Source organism: Oenanthe melanoleuca, chromosome 2, assembly GCF_029582105.1.
Source record: "Oenanthe melanoleuca isolate GR-GAL-2019-014 chromosome 2, OMel1.0, whole genome shotgun sequence".
In the NCBI taxonomy this organism is placed as follows: domain Eukaryota; kingdom Metazoa; phylum Chordata; class Aves; order Passeriformes; family Muscicapidae; genus Oenanthe; species Oenanthe melanoleuca.
Window position 1 is genome coordinate 93,295,491 of NC_079335.1, and position 18,135 is coordinate 93,313,625.

General features: G+C 40.9%; 1 protein-coding gene across 1 annotated transcript; it reads left to right on the forward strand.

Moving 5' to 3' along the window:
• The first annotated feature begins 11,595 nt into the window (after positions 1–11,595).
• On the forward strand, positions 11,596–17,520 carry IGFBP1 (insulin like growth factor binding protein 1). Its single transcript, XM_056485423.1, has 4 exons — positions 11,596–12,051; positions 13,587–13,765; positions 15,342–15,470; positions 16,611–17,520. The coding sequence occupies exons 1-4, from the start codon at positions 11,661–11,663 to the stop codon at positions 16,746–16,748; spliced, it is 837 nt and encodes a 278-aa protein (XP_056341398.1). The 5' UTR covers positions 11,596–11,660; the 3' UTR covers positions 16,749–17,520.
• The last annotated feature ends 615 nt before the right edge of the window (positions 17,521–18,135 follow it).

Genomic DNA, 18,135 nt, shown 5'->3' on the forward strand with positions numbered 1-18,135 from the left:
GTACCTTCCCAGATAGTTGGTTCCAGTTGTTCCTTCTTCAGGCTTCTCATCCTAGTCTCAGGAAGCCTTGATACTGCTTCTGCTTTTCTTTCTCACTGTTGCCTCTCAAAGTCACTTTTGGCTCCTGCCCATCTAGTTTCTTGGTCTTCTAATGTCTTTATCTAATGTCTTCTCCAATCTGCCCTTGAGCTCTTTCCTTTCTTCTAAGACACAGCCATCTTTTGTCTTTAGTGCCTGCTCTTCACTGCTGGATTCCTTGCCCATCTGATACTCTCTGATATCTGACACTGATCTCCTGCCAAAATTCAGACTCTGTTGTCACACCCCAAAGTGCCTTGTCTACTTAGGTCGATGCCCTCCATGATGCTAGGCCAAGTGGAAAGGTCATGTGGGACCAATTCCAGACCTTAGGAGGCCAGGGGCGTAGCTGCTACAAAATGCCTTCTAAGGCCCTTGCTTTGGGCTACATTAAAAGCAAAAGGAATCCAGGGAATATGACTACTTAATATGTAAGGTATCTTTGGCTTCATTCCAAGTGCAACGCAAAATTTCTGAAATTCAGAACACAGTAAATGATGGGAAGGTTCTTCAGGGAGCAAGGCTTGCCACCCTGTCAGGTTCATGGAACTAGTTGGTGCCAATAGTATTCCAAAAACTTTCTTTAGTTGAGGAAAACAAATTGTACCAAATGGTAACACAGAGCTGACTTTGGTTCTTTCCAAGTTTTCAAGCTGTATCAGGCAAACGGATGCAAAAAACCAAGGGGTTTCATGGTTTTGGAAACTACTTCTACTTCTTCTCTAGAATGTTTAAAAATAAATAGAAATTACTCTATAGTATTTTTTTTTAATAATTTAGGTGTTCATGAGTTTGCAAAAGTTATAAAACTGCTTATAGTATTAAATGAGACGTAATATCATCAACTGGTTTTTCAGAGTTTTTCCAACATGTTTCTGATGGTCTACAACCACAGTATCAACAGTTAATTGTGTGCAACAATCCCAAAGGACTTCAACCAGGCCTATATGGTACAGACCATGGTGAATGGTGCTCCCATTCACTTTACTCAAATTAATAAAATTAGTATGTTGGAAACTATGAAACTACATGTATCAAATCGCACTTAGAAAACTATACTGCTATTATTATACTTCACATGTAAGAATATTCATAAGCCAAAAACAAATAAAAAAATACAACTAGTATTTCTTTTGTTTGCAGAGCTTGAACTTCCTTTCACTTCTCCAGCAGACTCAAAAATCTACTGGAATTAAGTTTTTAAGTTTAAATCATATGGCTAGTTTTCTGTCATACAAGAAAATACTTTGAAATTAGTGAGTTTCACTCTTTTTTAATGTCCGTCCTCTAGTGGCAACAATGGCAAAACTGTTTGGTTAGTGTTTCTCTTCATATGCAAAGTTCCTTTATGAATATTTATATTACAATATCACAGTGCAAAGCAAAAATAAATTCTTAAAGGGAGCTGTAAAATCCAACACCTCTAAAAAGGAAATCTTCCTAATTATTGCAGAGTTTAAGAATGGATTTTGGGTGCTGAGGCTGAAAATGGTTAGTGGCTACAGACACCAGATCCTTAAGAGAAGGTAATCCCTGAGACATCCTGTTCTGTAAAATAAAAGCCCTTTTCCTGCATCAATGATTGTGAATCAGAGTTGCAAGATGCTCTTGAGCTTTGGTGTTGTCCTGACTTTCGAATACAACATGAACACCTTTGTAAGTTCAGAGCAGCCTTCCCATTGAGAGTGTTCTTTTAGGGCAGTATTTTTCCTTTTGGAGTGAAGCTATGACCTTGACCTATGGAACTGTTTTCAGTGCACTTGTCCCTGAATAGATATTACACAACCTACCTGCTGATGGTGACTAAGCATGATGTTGGAGGGAGAAGAACAAAAACATTACCAAGAACAGAGGAAAGAGACAGAAATGTCTTCACCCTGGATTTATGAGCTCGGCCTTGTTCCCACTGAAGCAATGGTAATATTTCTGTTGACAGAGCTGGGAGTGCTCTGCCCAGCTGTGGTGCTTCTGTAGGGGGTCAGTTTGAAGAGAAAAATATTTAGCATATGCATTTAACATGTTTTAGATTTATGTAACAGACAAATGGAAACTAGGTCCTTCCTTTGCTCATCACAACTGAACAATTTTAGAATTACTAGGAAAAGTGGAAAACTTTTAAATAAAAACAGATTTTTTTTTTTTCCTCTCTCTGAGTTACAACATAGTTACATTCCTGCTATGGACAAAACCCTAATATCACACAAGTAATAAATCACACAACAGTGTCACTGACCTGTAGTTGGTTGTGTTTTGTTCTATAAGACATACAAACACAAAAGTCTCCCTTTGCTCCATCTGTTGATGCACTCTACTATGCCTATTAAAACAGCTCCCTCCTCAACATTTCCAACTTCTTAGAAACAGAGGAACAAACACTGAGCCTAGCAGCACCCAGAAAAGTTAGATCAGTTGAAGCAATTGGGTAGCATTTTCAAATGTTGCTAAAATCTTGAGCTAGGCACAGACCTTACCACCTCCTTTAGGATGGGGACATGAGCTGCTCATCCTCACCCTGACCAAACCTTGCTCAGGCTTCCCACTACTATCTAGGTACCTAATGCTTTTGTGCAATTAAATGGTGTTTAACAGTGCAGTCAGTCCCAACAGGCATGCAAATCCCATAGAGTCTGACAGTTCCAGTCCCCTGGGCATGCTCATGCATGTGGCTTTGCAGCACTTCCAGCAGCCCCACTCCTCCATCATGAAGTGGTACATGGGCAGATAGCAGTGGGATAGGAGCTCTGTCTACCTGATTTCAATTCCAGCAGCCCACAGTATAGAACTCTGGAAGGACAGACTGCATTTCAAATCCCCTTCTCATGTGAGATAGGAGCTTGAAACCAAATGTCCTAGCTCACAAGGCAGTAGCCATTGCTTCTTTAGTCTTACTGTGAAGTCAGTGCCTTGAAGTGTTACCTGTCAAAGTAGTTTCACTTTGCCTAAGTGTATATTAAAAATAAGACTGATCTTGCATCACTGCTCCCACTCACTCATTGTTCTCACACATTGTCACTCATTGTCCTGCATCTGTGCTTTTTTCATTTCTTTGTGGATTTGTGGGGATTTTTTTCCTGTTTTTCTTCATTTTTATAGCAGAAATGGAAAGAAGAAAGGGGGGAAATATCCTTCATATCTTTTCTGCTTCTTACTGTTTTTGCCATTTTGACCCCTTTTGTTGTCCTCCACTTCATACTTTTGCTCTTTCCTAGCTCTGCATATCCTATTATAATTGCCTTCTACTTTCAGATCTTCATGCTATTGCAGGTTTGTCTTTTGCAGTGACTCTCTTTTATGAGCAGATACCATAATACTCCTAAAGCTTACTCTCCTAAAGAGGAGGTGCCAGCAACGATAAGGGAAAAGAAATATCTCATACCTCTAAGATAGGAAAATATAAATGGAATAATTCAATTTTATAATATGGAAAGCTGATGCAAATTCAAATATAGGAAAGAAAGTACATGCAGGATTGCTGACAAATTTACTCAAAGAGGAACTGGATGCAAAAAAGGCACTTTCAAGATGTCCAGGTAAAATGGGTTTCAAAGTATTCTTCTCAGCCAAGAGAGCACAAGCAATTAATTGCATCATAAGGCATGCACTCAAATCAAATTGCTGTTGTGTGAGAATATTCATACAAAGGTCAGGGATTCTTTAGGGTTTGTTACTCCTCTAGAAGAAAAAAAAAACCCCAAAACCTGCACAAACTATAGCTCAGCAACAGGAAGAAGCTTTGCCACCATGAGAGGGAAAACATTGCAATTAGATAGAAGGCTTGAAATTGCAATCAAAATCTTTATTTACACGCTACTGTGGATACATGTCATAATTACAACTGTAATTGTAATTAGAATCGTAATTAGAAGGAAGAAAGAAGGGGTGGAACTGGAATAGAGGAGAAAGGAAGTGCTATATGGCATCCTGAATACCTCTGGATAGCTGAGAAAAAGTTCACTAAGACTGTAGGCAATTATACCACAAAGGTTATGATGCAAGCATGCAAATCAACAGTGTATCCTGACCTCTACAATTATATTTGGTAGCAGATTTTTTTAGCCACAGCTGGGAGACGATAAAAATTGATGAAAGAAAACAAATCACAGAGAAAATTCCTTGTGTAAGACCACCAAAACAAAAAGTATATGATGATCACATTTGGAGAAGAGATGAATAAGAGAAGAAAAATCACTATGGCAGGCTCATCGCACCAAAAAGGTCTGTTGGCTAATATAGTTTCTCAGAGTGCAAAAATCAGTGAGTTAAAGGAAAATAAGTCTCGAATTTGATATTTTAAAAGGTGTCTTTTTTTTGCATATACTTAATAAGTTTGTAAAACAGGTTTTTTCACATGATAGATATCTTTGAGAAAAATATCAGCTCATAGGGGAAATGTACTATATACAAAAATGTAGAAAATTACATTAAAAAGAAGGATGTGCTGAGGGGATTGTTTATTTTTGTTATGTTGACTGTTAAGCGGTCTGACTGTATTTACAGCAGCAACAAAAATAAAATTTAAGTCCTACTTTTATAGATATCTATACAAGCATTTCTACAACAGCTTGATTAATCAGATTCCTCAAGAGAAAAGTCTTTGACACACTTAATAATTCATTATTATCTTAGTTTTTACAACTGCCCCATCATCACCAAGCTATGGGTCACTTGATTCCTTTCCATGCGACTTTGTTATAGAAGGCAAAATCATGGTGGTTTACCAAAGGTAGAAAATCTTATTTGTAAGGAGAGGCATTCTACTATCATCTGTAACAAAGTGCTTTAACAATCTAATCTTGGCTTTTTGCTTTGTTTGATTATACATTAATTAAATTGATTTTTTAAAAAATCCAGTAACTCTGTGTGATCTTTGTGTTTGATGGCAGAGATTATTTATACAGTGGGTAGGCAAATATTCAAGTGACATTCAATCTTATCTCCAGTGTGATTTTGATATAATAACAATTTGTATTAACCCCTTGTATTGGTTTTGCACAACTTGGTTTTTGGTAACAGTGGGGGCCATAGAAGTGGTTCCTCTGGGAAGCTGCTGGAAGCTTCCACCATGTCTGGCAGAGCCAATCCCTGCTGGCTCTGAAGATGGACATGTCACTGGCCAAAACTGGGCCAGTTAGAGATGATGGTAATGCCTCTGTGATAACATATTTTAAATCAAAACAAAGTTGCAGGTTTTTCTTCTAGCCAGAGAAGAGGAGGAGGTGAGAACATGTGAGAGAAACAACTCTGCAGACACCAAGGTCAGTGCAGAAGGAGGGGCAGGAGGTGCTCCAGCTGCCAGAGCTGAGATTCCTCTGCAGGATGTGGTGAGACCATGGTGAAGCAGCTGTGCCCCTGCAGCCCATGGGATCCATGGGGGATGCAGAGATCCACCCACAGCCCATGGGATCCATGGGGGATGCAGAGATCCACCCACAGCCCATGGGATCCATGGGGGATGCAGAGATCCACCCACAGCCCATGGGGAGGTGCCCACACTGGAGCAGGTGGATGCCTGGAGGAGGCTGTGATCCAGTGGGAGACCCGATGGAGAGAGGGGTCCCTGCTTCCAGGCTGGAGCAGCCTGTCCTTGGAGGACTGCACCCCTGGAAGAGTGACCCACACTGCAGCAGTTTTGGGAGGACTGCTGCTCCTCCCGAAGTGGATCTATGCTGGAGAAGTTAATGGAGAACTGTCTCCCATGGGAGGGGCCCCACAGTCTCCCAGGAGAAAGATTCCTCTCCCTGAGCAGTCAAATATATCAGTGGACGAACTGACCCAAGTCCCATGCCCTGTCTTCCTGTGTGTCAGTGGGAAGGAGGCAGGGTTTGGGGAAGAAAAGGTGATTTTAAGAGCTTATTTTACTTCTATTTATCCTCCCCTGATTTTGTTAGTAATAAGTTCATTTTATACCTCTAAGCTGAGCCTGTTTTGCCCTTGGAGTGTTTTCTCCCTGTCCTTATCTCAACTTATAAACCCTTTGTTAATTTTTTCTCTCCTCTGCCCAGCTGTGGCAGGGGAGGGTGAGTTACTGGCTTTTGTGGGTGCCTGGCATTTGGCCAGTGTGAAACATGACACTATCAGACACTAAGGCTCAGGCAAACCTTATTCCCAGTAGCAGTTTATCTGATTTCAGCTCTCTGTACAAGCCTCAGGCTCTCTAGAACTGACTGAAGTCCCAGACTCGTGTCTTTGGACCTCTGAGGAAACAGGAGAGGCTCTGAAACCTGAAAAAAGTTGGTATGCTCTTGGTATTACTGTCAACGATATGATAATAATTATTATTGATACAAATAACACTGCTGAAATCAGAAATGCCCCAAGACGAAAGGCAAGGACTGATTTCCTGACAAAAGCAGCCGAGCAAACTTTTATTTTCGTAAGAACCAGTGCAGAAGTGAATAGCCTAAATGTGAAAAACAATTTTAAATGATAAAGAGAAATGTGTTGTCGTGTTTTAACAGCATTTATCATTTTGCTGTCAGTAACAACCCTCTTGCTCTCTTGCTAAGAATCCCAGGCTGCTGTATTCTGCTCTGCCTGCAGCCCAGGCCCTGTTCCTTTAGCAAGCACAGTTCTGGCATGTTTGTCCTCCAGTTTTGGCTCCCACTTCATGGGACAGATGACCAGAGAAAACAGACCTCTTGACTTACTCTGATCTGAGTCCTATGACTACTCCTATTTTTTCTTAGCATTTTTTAAAAGATGAAAAGATGAAAGAATAACACTTAAGATTCAAGTATTAAGAGCTAAATATATTCATGGAGGTTCAGAGTCTACATAAAACCTTAAAAGAAAAGATCAGGAATTTGAAACATCAGGGTCTCTTCCAGTTTTGGGTTTTAACAGTAAGTTTCTTTCAACATCCAGTCTATCTACTGTCAAAGAGAATATCCACTGTTGTACTTGATAAGGTAGAAACCAATATACATTAATTATTGCTGGCTGTTGGCCTCCAGGCACTTTTCCTCTAAGTTGTGCAACTGGCTGTGACTGATGGCCCTGGTCTGGGTCTGGATCTCCCTTTTACTCCATCAGTACTGCTTACTTTTCTGCTTACTACATGTAGAAATGCTTGTGCCTGGAAAGCAACGTATTAGTTCAGGGAGAAAGGGGAGTTCCATGTGAATCCTGGCATTTAACCCATGTGACAGACCCAGACATTAAAGTAAGTGGCAGTCTTCTGTTACTCTCTCAAACTTCACATGAGATGCTTGAACATGTACTTGAAAGTGCTATAATGTTTAAATTGCTTTAAGAATAAATCCCTGGGGAATTTACCTTTTCCTTTATTGGCATAAGGTAGCAACAACTTCATTAAGTAACCTAATGGTGGTGAGGGCTGGAGTTCCACAGCCTTCAGGGACTGAAGGGCATATCATAGGGTTAGTGGTGTTCTTTTCTGTTTCTGGGCCCAGAGAGACACAGTGGCTGAAAAATACAAAGAGATTTAAACAGCTTATCCTGGTTTAGATGCCTAGAGCCAGCGCTAAGGGGGTAATTTACATTTTTTGAAGTCCCTTCTAAGCTATAGCTCACTACAGTAGGCACTGAAAAGCCTTTATTTCATGGGTGGTCACAGAAATACCCTTACCTGAGTTTAGTAATGCTGACCATAGCAGAAGCAGTGAAGTAGAAGGCTTTTTTTATATTAACTGTCCACACAGGAACTCATACTCTGCAATATGCCTTCAGCTTTGTCATATCACAGTAAGTCAAAATGTTTCTGTATTATTTCTCCAGCTAGGCAAACTGAAAAAGCAGCTGGCCCGTGGTAGGATGACTAAAGGACTTTAACCTCTCTTGCCAGAAGAGCACAACAGTTTGTAGAAAATAGTTTTCTGGCTGGTCTATGTATGCACATTGCAAACAAGGTGTTTTAGTCAGTGCCCAGATACTCTGGGTGCCACTAAGGAAATTAACTACTTTTGCCTCTCTTTTTCTCATGACCCATGATTTAATGCAGAAAATCCATAAAAGCCTTCCCTAGCTAGACTTGCCATGAGACTGCCTCTCACTTGAGTTTCTGCAGATTTAGTTTTAGCTATTTATAAGCTATTTCTCACATTTTAGCTAAATTAGTTGCTGGGCCAAAATAGCAAAAGTCAGTCTGCACCCAAAAGTTAGTGCAACACAAACTTGGAACATATCCTTCTCTGCACCCAGAATTTGTTTCTAAAAGTCATATTTACCCAATCCAGATAGATAAATAATACCAAATGGCTTATTGCTACAAATCAATAAATCAATCAATTAACAAAAGTGTGAATCAAATTATTCATCAATAACCTAAGCACAATTGACTGGAATTCCTAAAAATCCACACAGCTGAAATAAAGCATTTCTTAATATGGAATAAATTCAGAGAAGAAATGAGGGGGTTTATATTTCTATCATAGCTGTTTCTCTTCATATGCTTGAAGCCATTTGTGTGTGGGGGGGTGTGTGTGTGCACGTGCATCATAGAGGTTTTGGATGTTAAGCTTAAAATTCAGAATTAGTTTCTTACCTAAAAAAATATTAGGATATTCCACTGGTTAGTTGGGTTTTTTAAAACATATCCAGATACGCAGTCTCAGTAGGAAATTGTTTGGCAAGTTACTTGTATTTTTGGTAATTAGTGGATAAAAGTGAATTTTTATAAATTTGTACCCAAGTGTATACAAAACTTTACATTCTGTGAGTCAGTCCATATGACTTTAAAAAAATGATTTTGAAATCCCAAACTTTATTTATCATTCAAAGTGCGGTCATTGGCTAAGAATTATTAAGAAACCAAAGAGAAAGTCTTGCAGAAAAAGTAACCCTTGCCTAGGATTCATGTGGTGTCTTTTGACAAGTGGTTCAAGTTAGGAGTCAACAGTTGTAACACCTAAAAATTACCATCAAGCCTTTAGTAAACACAACTTTACATCATGAATGTTTTTAACCTCCTGACTCTTATCTGTTTGTGTTCTTTAAAGCAAGGTCAGGGTCAGAGATGGAGATTGGTAGATGAGTTGTAGTATTACATCAAACAGAGTCTACATAAACATATACACTACTTTCACTTCATTGATGTCACATGGCCTATACAAAAGCATTGCCTGGTTGATTGATACTGCCCTAGGTTATCAGAACCTGTTCTAACATATGTTCATTACATTTACATAAATGAAATATGGAGGGACTGATTTTTATGGGTCCACCTTTTGTACAGAAGTACATCTTACAAAGTCTGCTTTAGCAGGCTTTTAGGTTTCCTCAATTTGATTTCACAAAAGATAGCAAGTGAAAAAAGGGCTGGGCCATGATTTCAAGTGGAACCACAAAGGAAACAAACCAACACTTTCAAAGTGTTTTATAATCTGTGGGGAGGAGTGTTGTTTATCTTTTATTTATCTTACTGGGTACAAGGAGAAGATCTGACTTGTAAAAGTCTGCAAGTTGTTAGGAATTGCCTGAACAGTTAAAAAACTGCCAGCTGCCTGACAGCAAAGAAAAACTTGCCAAAGACCTGAAAACATGATGGTGCTTGGGAAGGATGAGATTTTTTTTTAAACCAATAGGAGTTCTGTTATGTAGGCCTATATATCAGACAAGCATGATGTTCTTGCATTGTGTCTTTATCTGGTTACCTAAAAATGATGGTGATGAGTTAAAAAATCCTTTTTAAAAATCATTTCACATATATCATTAAAAGCTATTTAGTCTCAGTTCACCTCAGTTTTTTTAGACAGAAAAACTGCTGGCAGGACAGTGGCAGGCTGGAGTACAGTAATTTCAGAGACAAGTAGCTTATGTTAAGCAGACAGTCAATGATCCTCAATTCTGCTCATAAAAAGCTGTCTAAACAGAAAAATCCATAAATAGATAAGTGAATGAATACATGCATACACATATACAAATGCATATGAGTTCTTTAGGTTTTTGTCACTTTCCAACTTGGCCTACTTTCCATTCATATTTTTTTTCATGTTTCTTCATGAAAGAGACTTTGCTTTGTATTGCTTCCTTTTTCTCTTTGGGAGAGGAATTAGACATATTTCTGTATATTTTCCACTTCATTTTGAATGGGAAGAAAGTCCTGGTTTTCCAAGACAGACGTACAAGAAAAAGTAGAAATGCAAGGGGGGAAAGAGTTTGAAAAGTCTAATTGCAATTGTCATGCCAAAGTTTACTCCCAGTCAGACATGCAAAGTCCACGGAATTGTTTTAAAATCTGTAAAATCAGAATTCTTTAAAGTACTTTAAAATGCAAATGAGTTTCAACTTTGGGGTATCTAGATAGAGATGCCCAAAACTATTGGAATTTAAAAGAAAAATAAAATTTAAAAAAGTAGTTAAGTGAAAATTTCAGTCTGTAATCAATTAGAATGCTTTTAAGAACTGACTTATGAATATAGAGGAGTAAAAAATCACTAAATTATAAATAAAACCTTTGGCATCAATATTAGAGAAGAGAATGAATAACGACATTAAACATGCAGTTCTGCTTCACTTTCACATAAATGATGTGTTTACAAAAAAAAGATAAATAAATGCAAAGAAAAACAAAACAAAAACAACAGAAAAACCAACTAAACGAAAAATCATGCTGCATTAGATGACTTTGCAGTGGAATGTGCTATTTCAAGCTTGGTACATACTGTGAATACCAGGATAAAATAATCTGTTCAGCACAGCGAAGTTTGAGTACTTGTACTGGGGTGAGAACTGTTGCAGGCAAAGGAGAAAACCAAAGATTTCCCACCTCCACCTCCCCTAGGTGATACGTGAGGAGATGGAGAGGGTTGAAAGGATAGACAGAAAAGCAGATATCTCGCTCATTTTCGAACTGTTTGACAAACACTGGTTTCCCTGAAGTGCGTGCTTTGGGGGCTGATCCTCCTCTCACCCTGGAGCAGCAGCAACACCGAGCCCAGGCGCAGGAGATGGTGCTCAGCCGCTCCCAGGCTGAGTGCAGGGACTCGTACGTGCATGTGTGCAGCACTTACGAGATCCCGATGGCTTTATTGCCCCGGAGGCTCCTCTTCGGTATGCCAGTGTACTCCTAACCTGCAGCCACATGACGAAAATTAAACAAGGGTTTGTTGCATGTGTTGCTGGGGAAATATGTATCCAGTTGCTTCAGTTTCAATGGGATTTCCCTCCTCCTCTCTCCCCTCCCCTTGTTTTTTGAACATTTACATCTTTGTGAAAAGTCAAGAACAGGAGACGTGTGTGACAAGCAAAGGGGAGGGGATAGCCCCCACTCATCCACTCCCTTCTGCCAAGTCTGTCTCCAGCCCCCGCCACATTTTTCCCTTGTTAACTGTGTTGGGGCAAAGAGGTGGGAGTGAGGGAATAAAAGCATTCCTGCATGTCTGGAGGAAAGAAAATAGATAAAGGGGGAAAGTGAAAGGGGAGGGGAAGAGTGGCCGGGGACTTGAACTGCCAGTGAAACGATGCTTCTCCGGCCCTCCTGCTCAGATAATAGTTAACTCGGGGTTAAAGATTAATACCCGGGCAAAGCACGGTATAAATGGCCCGGGCAAGGCGAGTGCGTGTGAAGTGCCTCCTGCTCCCCAGGCCGCCGAGCTGCCCTTCCCCGGGCCCTGCCAAGCGGCATGAGCGGCCCGCGGTGCGCGCTGTGCCGGGGCTGCTCCGCGGCCCGCCTGCTGCTCCCGCTGCTCCCGCTGCTGCTGCCGCTGCTGCCGGCGCCGGCCCGCGGCTCCCAGCCCGTGCTCTGCGCGCCCTGCACCCCGGAGAGGCTCGCCCTGTGCCCGCCCGTGCCGCCCGAGTGCCCGGAGCCCGCCCGGCAGCCCGGCTGCGGCTGCTGCCAGGCCTGCGCCCTCGGGCCGGGCCAGCCCTGCGGCGTCTACACCGCCCGCTGCCGCCTGGGGCTGCGCTGCCACGTCCCGCCCGGGGAGCCCCGGCCGCTCTCCGCCCTCATCCGGGGGCACGGGACGTGCCTGCCCGCCAGCGAGGCCGGAGGGATGCGCTCCGAGGAGCCGGCAGGTACGGCGCCATCGCGGCCCCGCCGCGTCGCTCAGGGGCCGGGAGCTGCGGGCAGCGGGGCGCGGGATCTCGGGGCCAGGAATGGGAACAATGAGGGAAGCTGGGCAGGCGTCTGAAAAATAGGGAGGCTTGGAATGCGCTTTCCAGGGAAACGTGCTCTGACCCGCTCCCGGTGAGGTGCATCCCGGTGCCGGGCCTGAGGTGTTCGCAGCAAGCTGGTACGGCACAGCCTGAAAGCTCAGAAACCCCAAAGCACAGTGATGGGACAATGCAGAATAACTGCAGTAAAGTATCTGGGAGGTTGCAGACAGTAGCTGGAGTAGGACAAATGCTTTCTAGGTTTTGGTTATGTCCAACTCTAAAAGTCGTGACAGAGAATGAAAAGGCTTTGTGCTTGAGTTCATTTCATGAATAAAATATACCTGGAGTAGTGGAGTGCTAGAAGCATCTTTGAGTATATAATGGGCTGCAATTTCTTAAGTGTTATATCATTATTTTCCAATTATTATTATTGTTATTACTGTTTTCATCATCACTACTGCTATGTCCATGAAGTGGTGGTTAAGGTAACTCAGTAGCATTACAAAAATAATCATTGTCTCGAAATAACAATAGCCATTTGTAGAAGTAAGTGGAGTTTCTCTACTTGAGGGGGTGGGGAAGGCAGAGAACTGTGACTAAACCAAGTATTTAAGCTACCTGCATTCGATTTGGTTTGATTCTTTCCAGAGTTTGCTTGCTTCGTTCCTTCCTCCCTTTCTTTCTTCCTTTCTTTCCCTCCTCAATTTCTCATCTTCATTTTTTTCTTGAACATTGTCAAAGGGTGTTTTTTAGTCCCTTGCCTATTTATAGCCTTTATCCAGCAAGTAATTTAGACACATAAAAAATTTATCCTATAATGAATTGTATGCAATTGCAAGGAGCTTTCAGTGGAAGAGTTCACCCATATTAATTTAGGCATGAAGGCCATGATCAGGCAGAACCAAATATTTTCTGCCAGTCCTTTGCTATTCAGTCTACTGCAGGCCAGCATGAGCTGCTTCTGGCTCCTGTGAATTGCTACCCTTTCTTATTTTTGAGGCAAGAACAAAGCACAGGATGCCATGGGATGAGGTCTTGACCATTTCCTCTCATGAATAAAACCAGAAATACATCATGCTGACAAAAATCTAAATTCATTACAAGTTTAGCTTCAGTCTTTTCTTATTTAGCCAAGTTTCTACAACCCACCATAGTCAAGAAAGTTTTTTTCTCTTCTAACAGATTGGCTGCAGCTTCATCTTTGGGATTCAAGTAATTTTGAAAGATCATAAAATAACCAGCTTGTTAGAGAATAGCTGCTGAGCCCTTCTATGAACTTACTACCAATGTATAATTTGCCATGCTGCACATGTTATTTATTCTTAATAATGGATTTGTCTTATATATTACTTTTTTTTTCCTTTTGGTTGATCTTTCTCTTCATCTTTTTAAACTTTGAGAAATAAATACAAAATTTCACTGAAGATGTTCACCTTAATATCATTCTTTTCCAGATTCTATAGAACCTGATGATATGCCTTTGGAAAGCACTGAAATAACCCAGGATCAGCTGCTGAACTATCAGTTGATGTTTCCCATAGGCCAGGATAAATCCATTCCCTGGAATTCCATCACTGCATATGAAAACATGAAAGCGAAGAGAATATCTGAACTGAAGAAATTGAAAGAGAAGGTGGGCTTTCTTTGTAAAACTTTCAGAGAACATTTCAGTAGAGCCTCACAAAAAAAATTCTATCAGCAACATTGAGATGTCAGTATTTTGGGCAGCTGGCAAACCAGCTTTTAGAATGTGCTCATCAGATGCTTGAGGAACAGACAAAAGATCTGGAGCAATAACAGCCATGCATTGGGTATCTCCTACACAGAGTTCATGCAGAATGTTTCACCATATTTATGATCAGAACCTGGCCCCTTAATTTACAGGAATTTATATTAAATTCTTGTACTTCTTTTTTTGTTTAGTTAAGGCATTTGTCACTGGTCCAAAACACAGAGAAATAAAAGGGAGTCCTTCCATGTAGTTATTGATGAAACACCAATGCAAGACAAAATTTAATTCTCTCTGATCACAAGGAAGCACTATTAAGTACATTCATGTAGAAAAACAAAAAGCTCAATAATTGAAGTGGGATTCGACACTGCAGAACCCTAGTGGGTAAGGAGGGTGTAGGGCCTCTGCAAGCAGGTCTGTGTTCCACTTGAGGGCACCAGAGAACCACGGTTGGAGCAGTCCTGGGCAGCAGCACCCTGCATTATGGAGCTGGGTTAGTGGCCTGGGTTCATAATGGTCACTGACAAAATGGAAAAGAAAAAGAAAAAACATACTAATCACTGCCCTACCATAGGAAGCCTCATTCCATATCCAGACAGGACTTAATCACTGATTTAGTTTTAACTGTTATGCACATATGCTGTTAGCTGCAGTTGTGATTTTTAAGGCTTCTGCTTTTCTCACCCAGAGACACAGATAAACCCACAGACTGGAATATGACAGTTTATGTGAGATGCTAACATGGAGAGGTTTTGCAAAAGCAGAAGTTATGTTTTCACTCAAAAGTAGAAATATTTGTTCCATCACTTTTCCTGTCTTGTACTGAGTCAAACATGTTAGGTACTGTTGATGTACAGAAATTATGACTTTGAAAAAGAGAGCCAATTCACTGAAAACAGTGAATATTGCAAACAGTTCTTCATTCCCAGTTCCAAGAACTTTGGGGTTTGGTTCCAGAGCTACAGAACGGCTCCATGTTGCTTTGGCAACGGTTCTGTCCTGTACAAAAGATAACAAACATTCAGATGTTTGTTCTTGCACCATCTATATATGTCTTGCACCTATCCTCCATATATCAACAGAGCACAGGGTCATGGCAACCTGGAAAACGTGACCGATCTCACGTACCAGTCTTCTAACGCCCATCTGCCCATAACAGGAGAGATTGTATTCTCTGAGCAGTAATGTGTTTACTTAGTACAGGTTAAATTTTCTTGAGTGGCAATTTAAGGACTAAAATCCTCATGTTTATGAGAACAGAAAAAACCTCAAAGAGTAAAAACAAAGGTCTAAATGCAACACCAGAGTTTTCTGGCTGTGCTCCTGCAGAAGGAAAAAAAAACTACATGCAAAACAGTCTGGTGTAGACTTTATGCCTAATAAATATTTTCAGCTTTTTGCTGTCTATATTCTGATCATCTTTTGTGTAGCTGATGTCCTTGTGATTTTGGGATTCATTATCCTGGTATTCTTGCAGGGTCCTTGTCAGAAGGAGCTCTACAGAGCCCTGTATAAATTGGTGAAGGCCCGGCAGAGAAGCAGAGGGGAGATTTACAAATTTTACTTGCCCAACTGCAACAAGAATGGATTTTACCACAGTAAACAGGTGCGTGCCTTTTCCCCCCATCTCTGCTCTCAGTAGTGACTAGCCTGATACAGCCAGCCCTTTCACAGCCCTCAGCTCCCCAGCTCACAAGTTTTCAGCAGGTTGTGAAAACAGGGATACTTAGTAGTGAGAGCAGATGGCCCATCCTTCTCTTTGAGGTGAGCTGCATGCTGTTGGCTGTGTGCAATAGGGGCAGGAGTCTTTTCCCTTCACAGAACAGGTGCACTCAAAGTCTTTTACAAAATATTTTAACCCTGTCTGCTCCCATGTACTTGATTTGTTAGCATACATTCAGTTGACATTATTTCATAATATCTGCCATATTACCTGCCAAAACCCATTAAATATATGATAATCACTAAGTAAAAAGTGGGCTCTCAGCTTGCATGCAGTGGAAAACCTGCATAGGCAGTGGAAAAAAAAAAAAAAACCTCTTTGGAGCAATATTAACCTTCTGAAAGCCTAACAAAAATACTGATTTTTGTCACCTGTGGATTAGGTTATTTGCTCATTTCCATTATACCCTCGAAAAAACCTATTGCAAGTTACAGTGAGAGTAATCTGCAAAACTAACTAAAGCTCTGAACCTCAAGCCACACCCTGTAACCACAGGTCATGCACACAAATTTAGTAGGTCTGCATAAATCTGTGTCACCAAGACTCCTTGGTTTTGGGCATGGCATCACGGTGTGACTCACAGACACTGTGACCTGGGATCTAATCAAGCACAAACAGAAACCTGTTTAAGCACCTCCCCAAGAAAAAACCCAAAACATCCTTGTGTGAAGAGACAGAAAAGTCAATCACTGCTCTCACCCTATGAGATTGTGTATTCTGCCATCCTTCCATTTCTCACACTGGCACAGGAAGATATTGCTGTTTTCTACTGCTGTTCACCAAGGACTGGACAGTCTTAAATCTGAAGTTGCTCTTGTGATAGCTGAGCTTAGGTCTTGGTTCCCTAAACAAGTGTGTTGTTTAGAGGCTCTGCAGACCACTGCATTCAGAACAAGCCTGTGCATGGCAGGTCCCCACCTTCTGATCCTAATTCTGTCCAACACCTCTGTTGGCAGTACCTCACAGGTAATCTTACAGTTACTCATTGTGATTTTTTTTTTTTTTTGTCTAATAATATTCTAGTGTGAAACTTTACTGGATGGAGAATCTGCTGAATGCTGGTGTGTCTATCCAAAAAATGGCAGAAGAATTCCTGGATCTCCAGAAATTAAAGGAGACCCAGAATGCCAACAGTATCTCAGCTCACAAGACTACAACTAAACTCCAAAGTTTTCCACACCAAGTTTCCTGTTTGGCCTGTTATAGCCAGGAACCATTCCAGTCAGGAGCCATTTCACTAAGGTAGTCTTGTGCACCTGATTTTGAGTGCATGAGTAACCCCATAAAGTAACATTTTTACTGCACTGAGATTGCCCACATGTTGAAGTGACAAATGTGAGCAACTTCAAGATCAAATCCTATAACCTTGTATATTTTGTTTGTATAATATTATATATAACCTCATATGTAAAGCTGATGAATTATTTATTTCACACTGCATGTATTTTTGTGTTGTTACTAATTTATATTCTCAAACACTTCATAACTTTATATTTAAATACTTAATATTATTGTGCTTAAATATATGCATCATGTTGGAGGAATGTTGCAACTTAAGACTTCAAATGGCATAGCTATTAGGAAAAATGGCTTGTAAACTTGCATTTTTGTACTGCATATTTATAGATGTAAAACTGAATTTTAAAAAATAGATTTCAGTAGAAAGCATGCTTAGAAACTTATTTAAAACCTGTTTTGTGAACATATTGTGTTACTTTTGCACCTCTGTTTCAATGCCAAACTGTTTCTTAAAAAAGAACAATTCTGTACTGAAGCTCCTGATGGGACAGTGTTTGTATCTATTTTTTAAACATATGCACTGGATAAATGGCAAAATACAATATGATATTCTGCACCACCTTTGACAGGTGTAAGTCGTTCACAATGTTGACAATATAATTTAAAATGAGCTATTAAAAGTCTTCTGCGCTGCCTTTGTCTCTTGTTTTTTGCTTGTTTCCATTCAACAGTCTGACCTCAGCAGGAAAACAGGCAAAAGTCTTGCAAATCTGCCTCCTGAATGCCTGTTCCTTTTCCCTTCAGTGAGCTTCCTTCTTTTGGTCTCCCTGCCCCATTCCCCTAGTCCTGTCCTCTCCAGTCCCAGCTGTGCCATGCAAGTCTCTGCCTTGGGCAAAATAGCAGCCTCCAAGGGAAGTTATTAAAAGATTTTCTGGAAAGGAAAGCTGGATTCCTTTCTCCACTCAAAAGCCCAGGGCAGCAGCATTAATACATTTACAAGATAACATCAAGACTAGAAAGAGCCATTTCCTGCGCAGAAAGTCAGAGGTTATAAAAAGGAGGCTGGGAAAAACCCAACCTTACACTTTTCTCTGAAAATAGAGAAGAAGGTGCTCTTGGCTTGGGATATGGTCCATTTCCCTCCCCTACATGTTCCTTTGACTTACTGATTGCAGAGAAAAAGAGAATGTAAGTGACTGCCCTTCTGGCCCCAAGCTGATTTTGTCCATGGAGAAACTGGTGTGGGAGTAGCAAGTCCCACAGGTGAAAACAGTCTGCACCAACCCTGCCTATGAAAACAGCTGGGGAG

Coding starts and splice junctions, on each gene's coding strand:
- IGFBP1 (XM_056485423.1), top strand. CDS start 11,661: ATGAGCGGCCCGCGGTGCGCGCTGTGCCGGGGCTGCTCCGCGGCCCGC. Junction 12,052..13,586: donor GCGCTCCGAGGAGCCGGCAG/GTACGGCGCCAT, acceptor ATTCTTTTCCAG/ATTCTATAGAACCTGATGAT. Junction 13,766..15,341: donor TGAAGAAATTGAAAGAGAAG/GTGGGCTTTCTT, acceptor GTATTCTTGCAG/GGTCCTTGTCAGAAGGAGCT.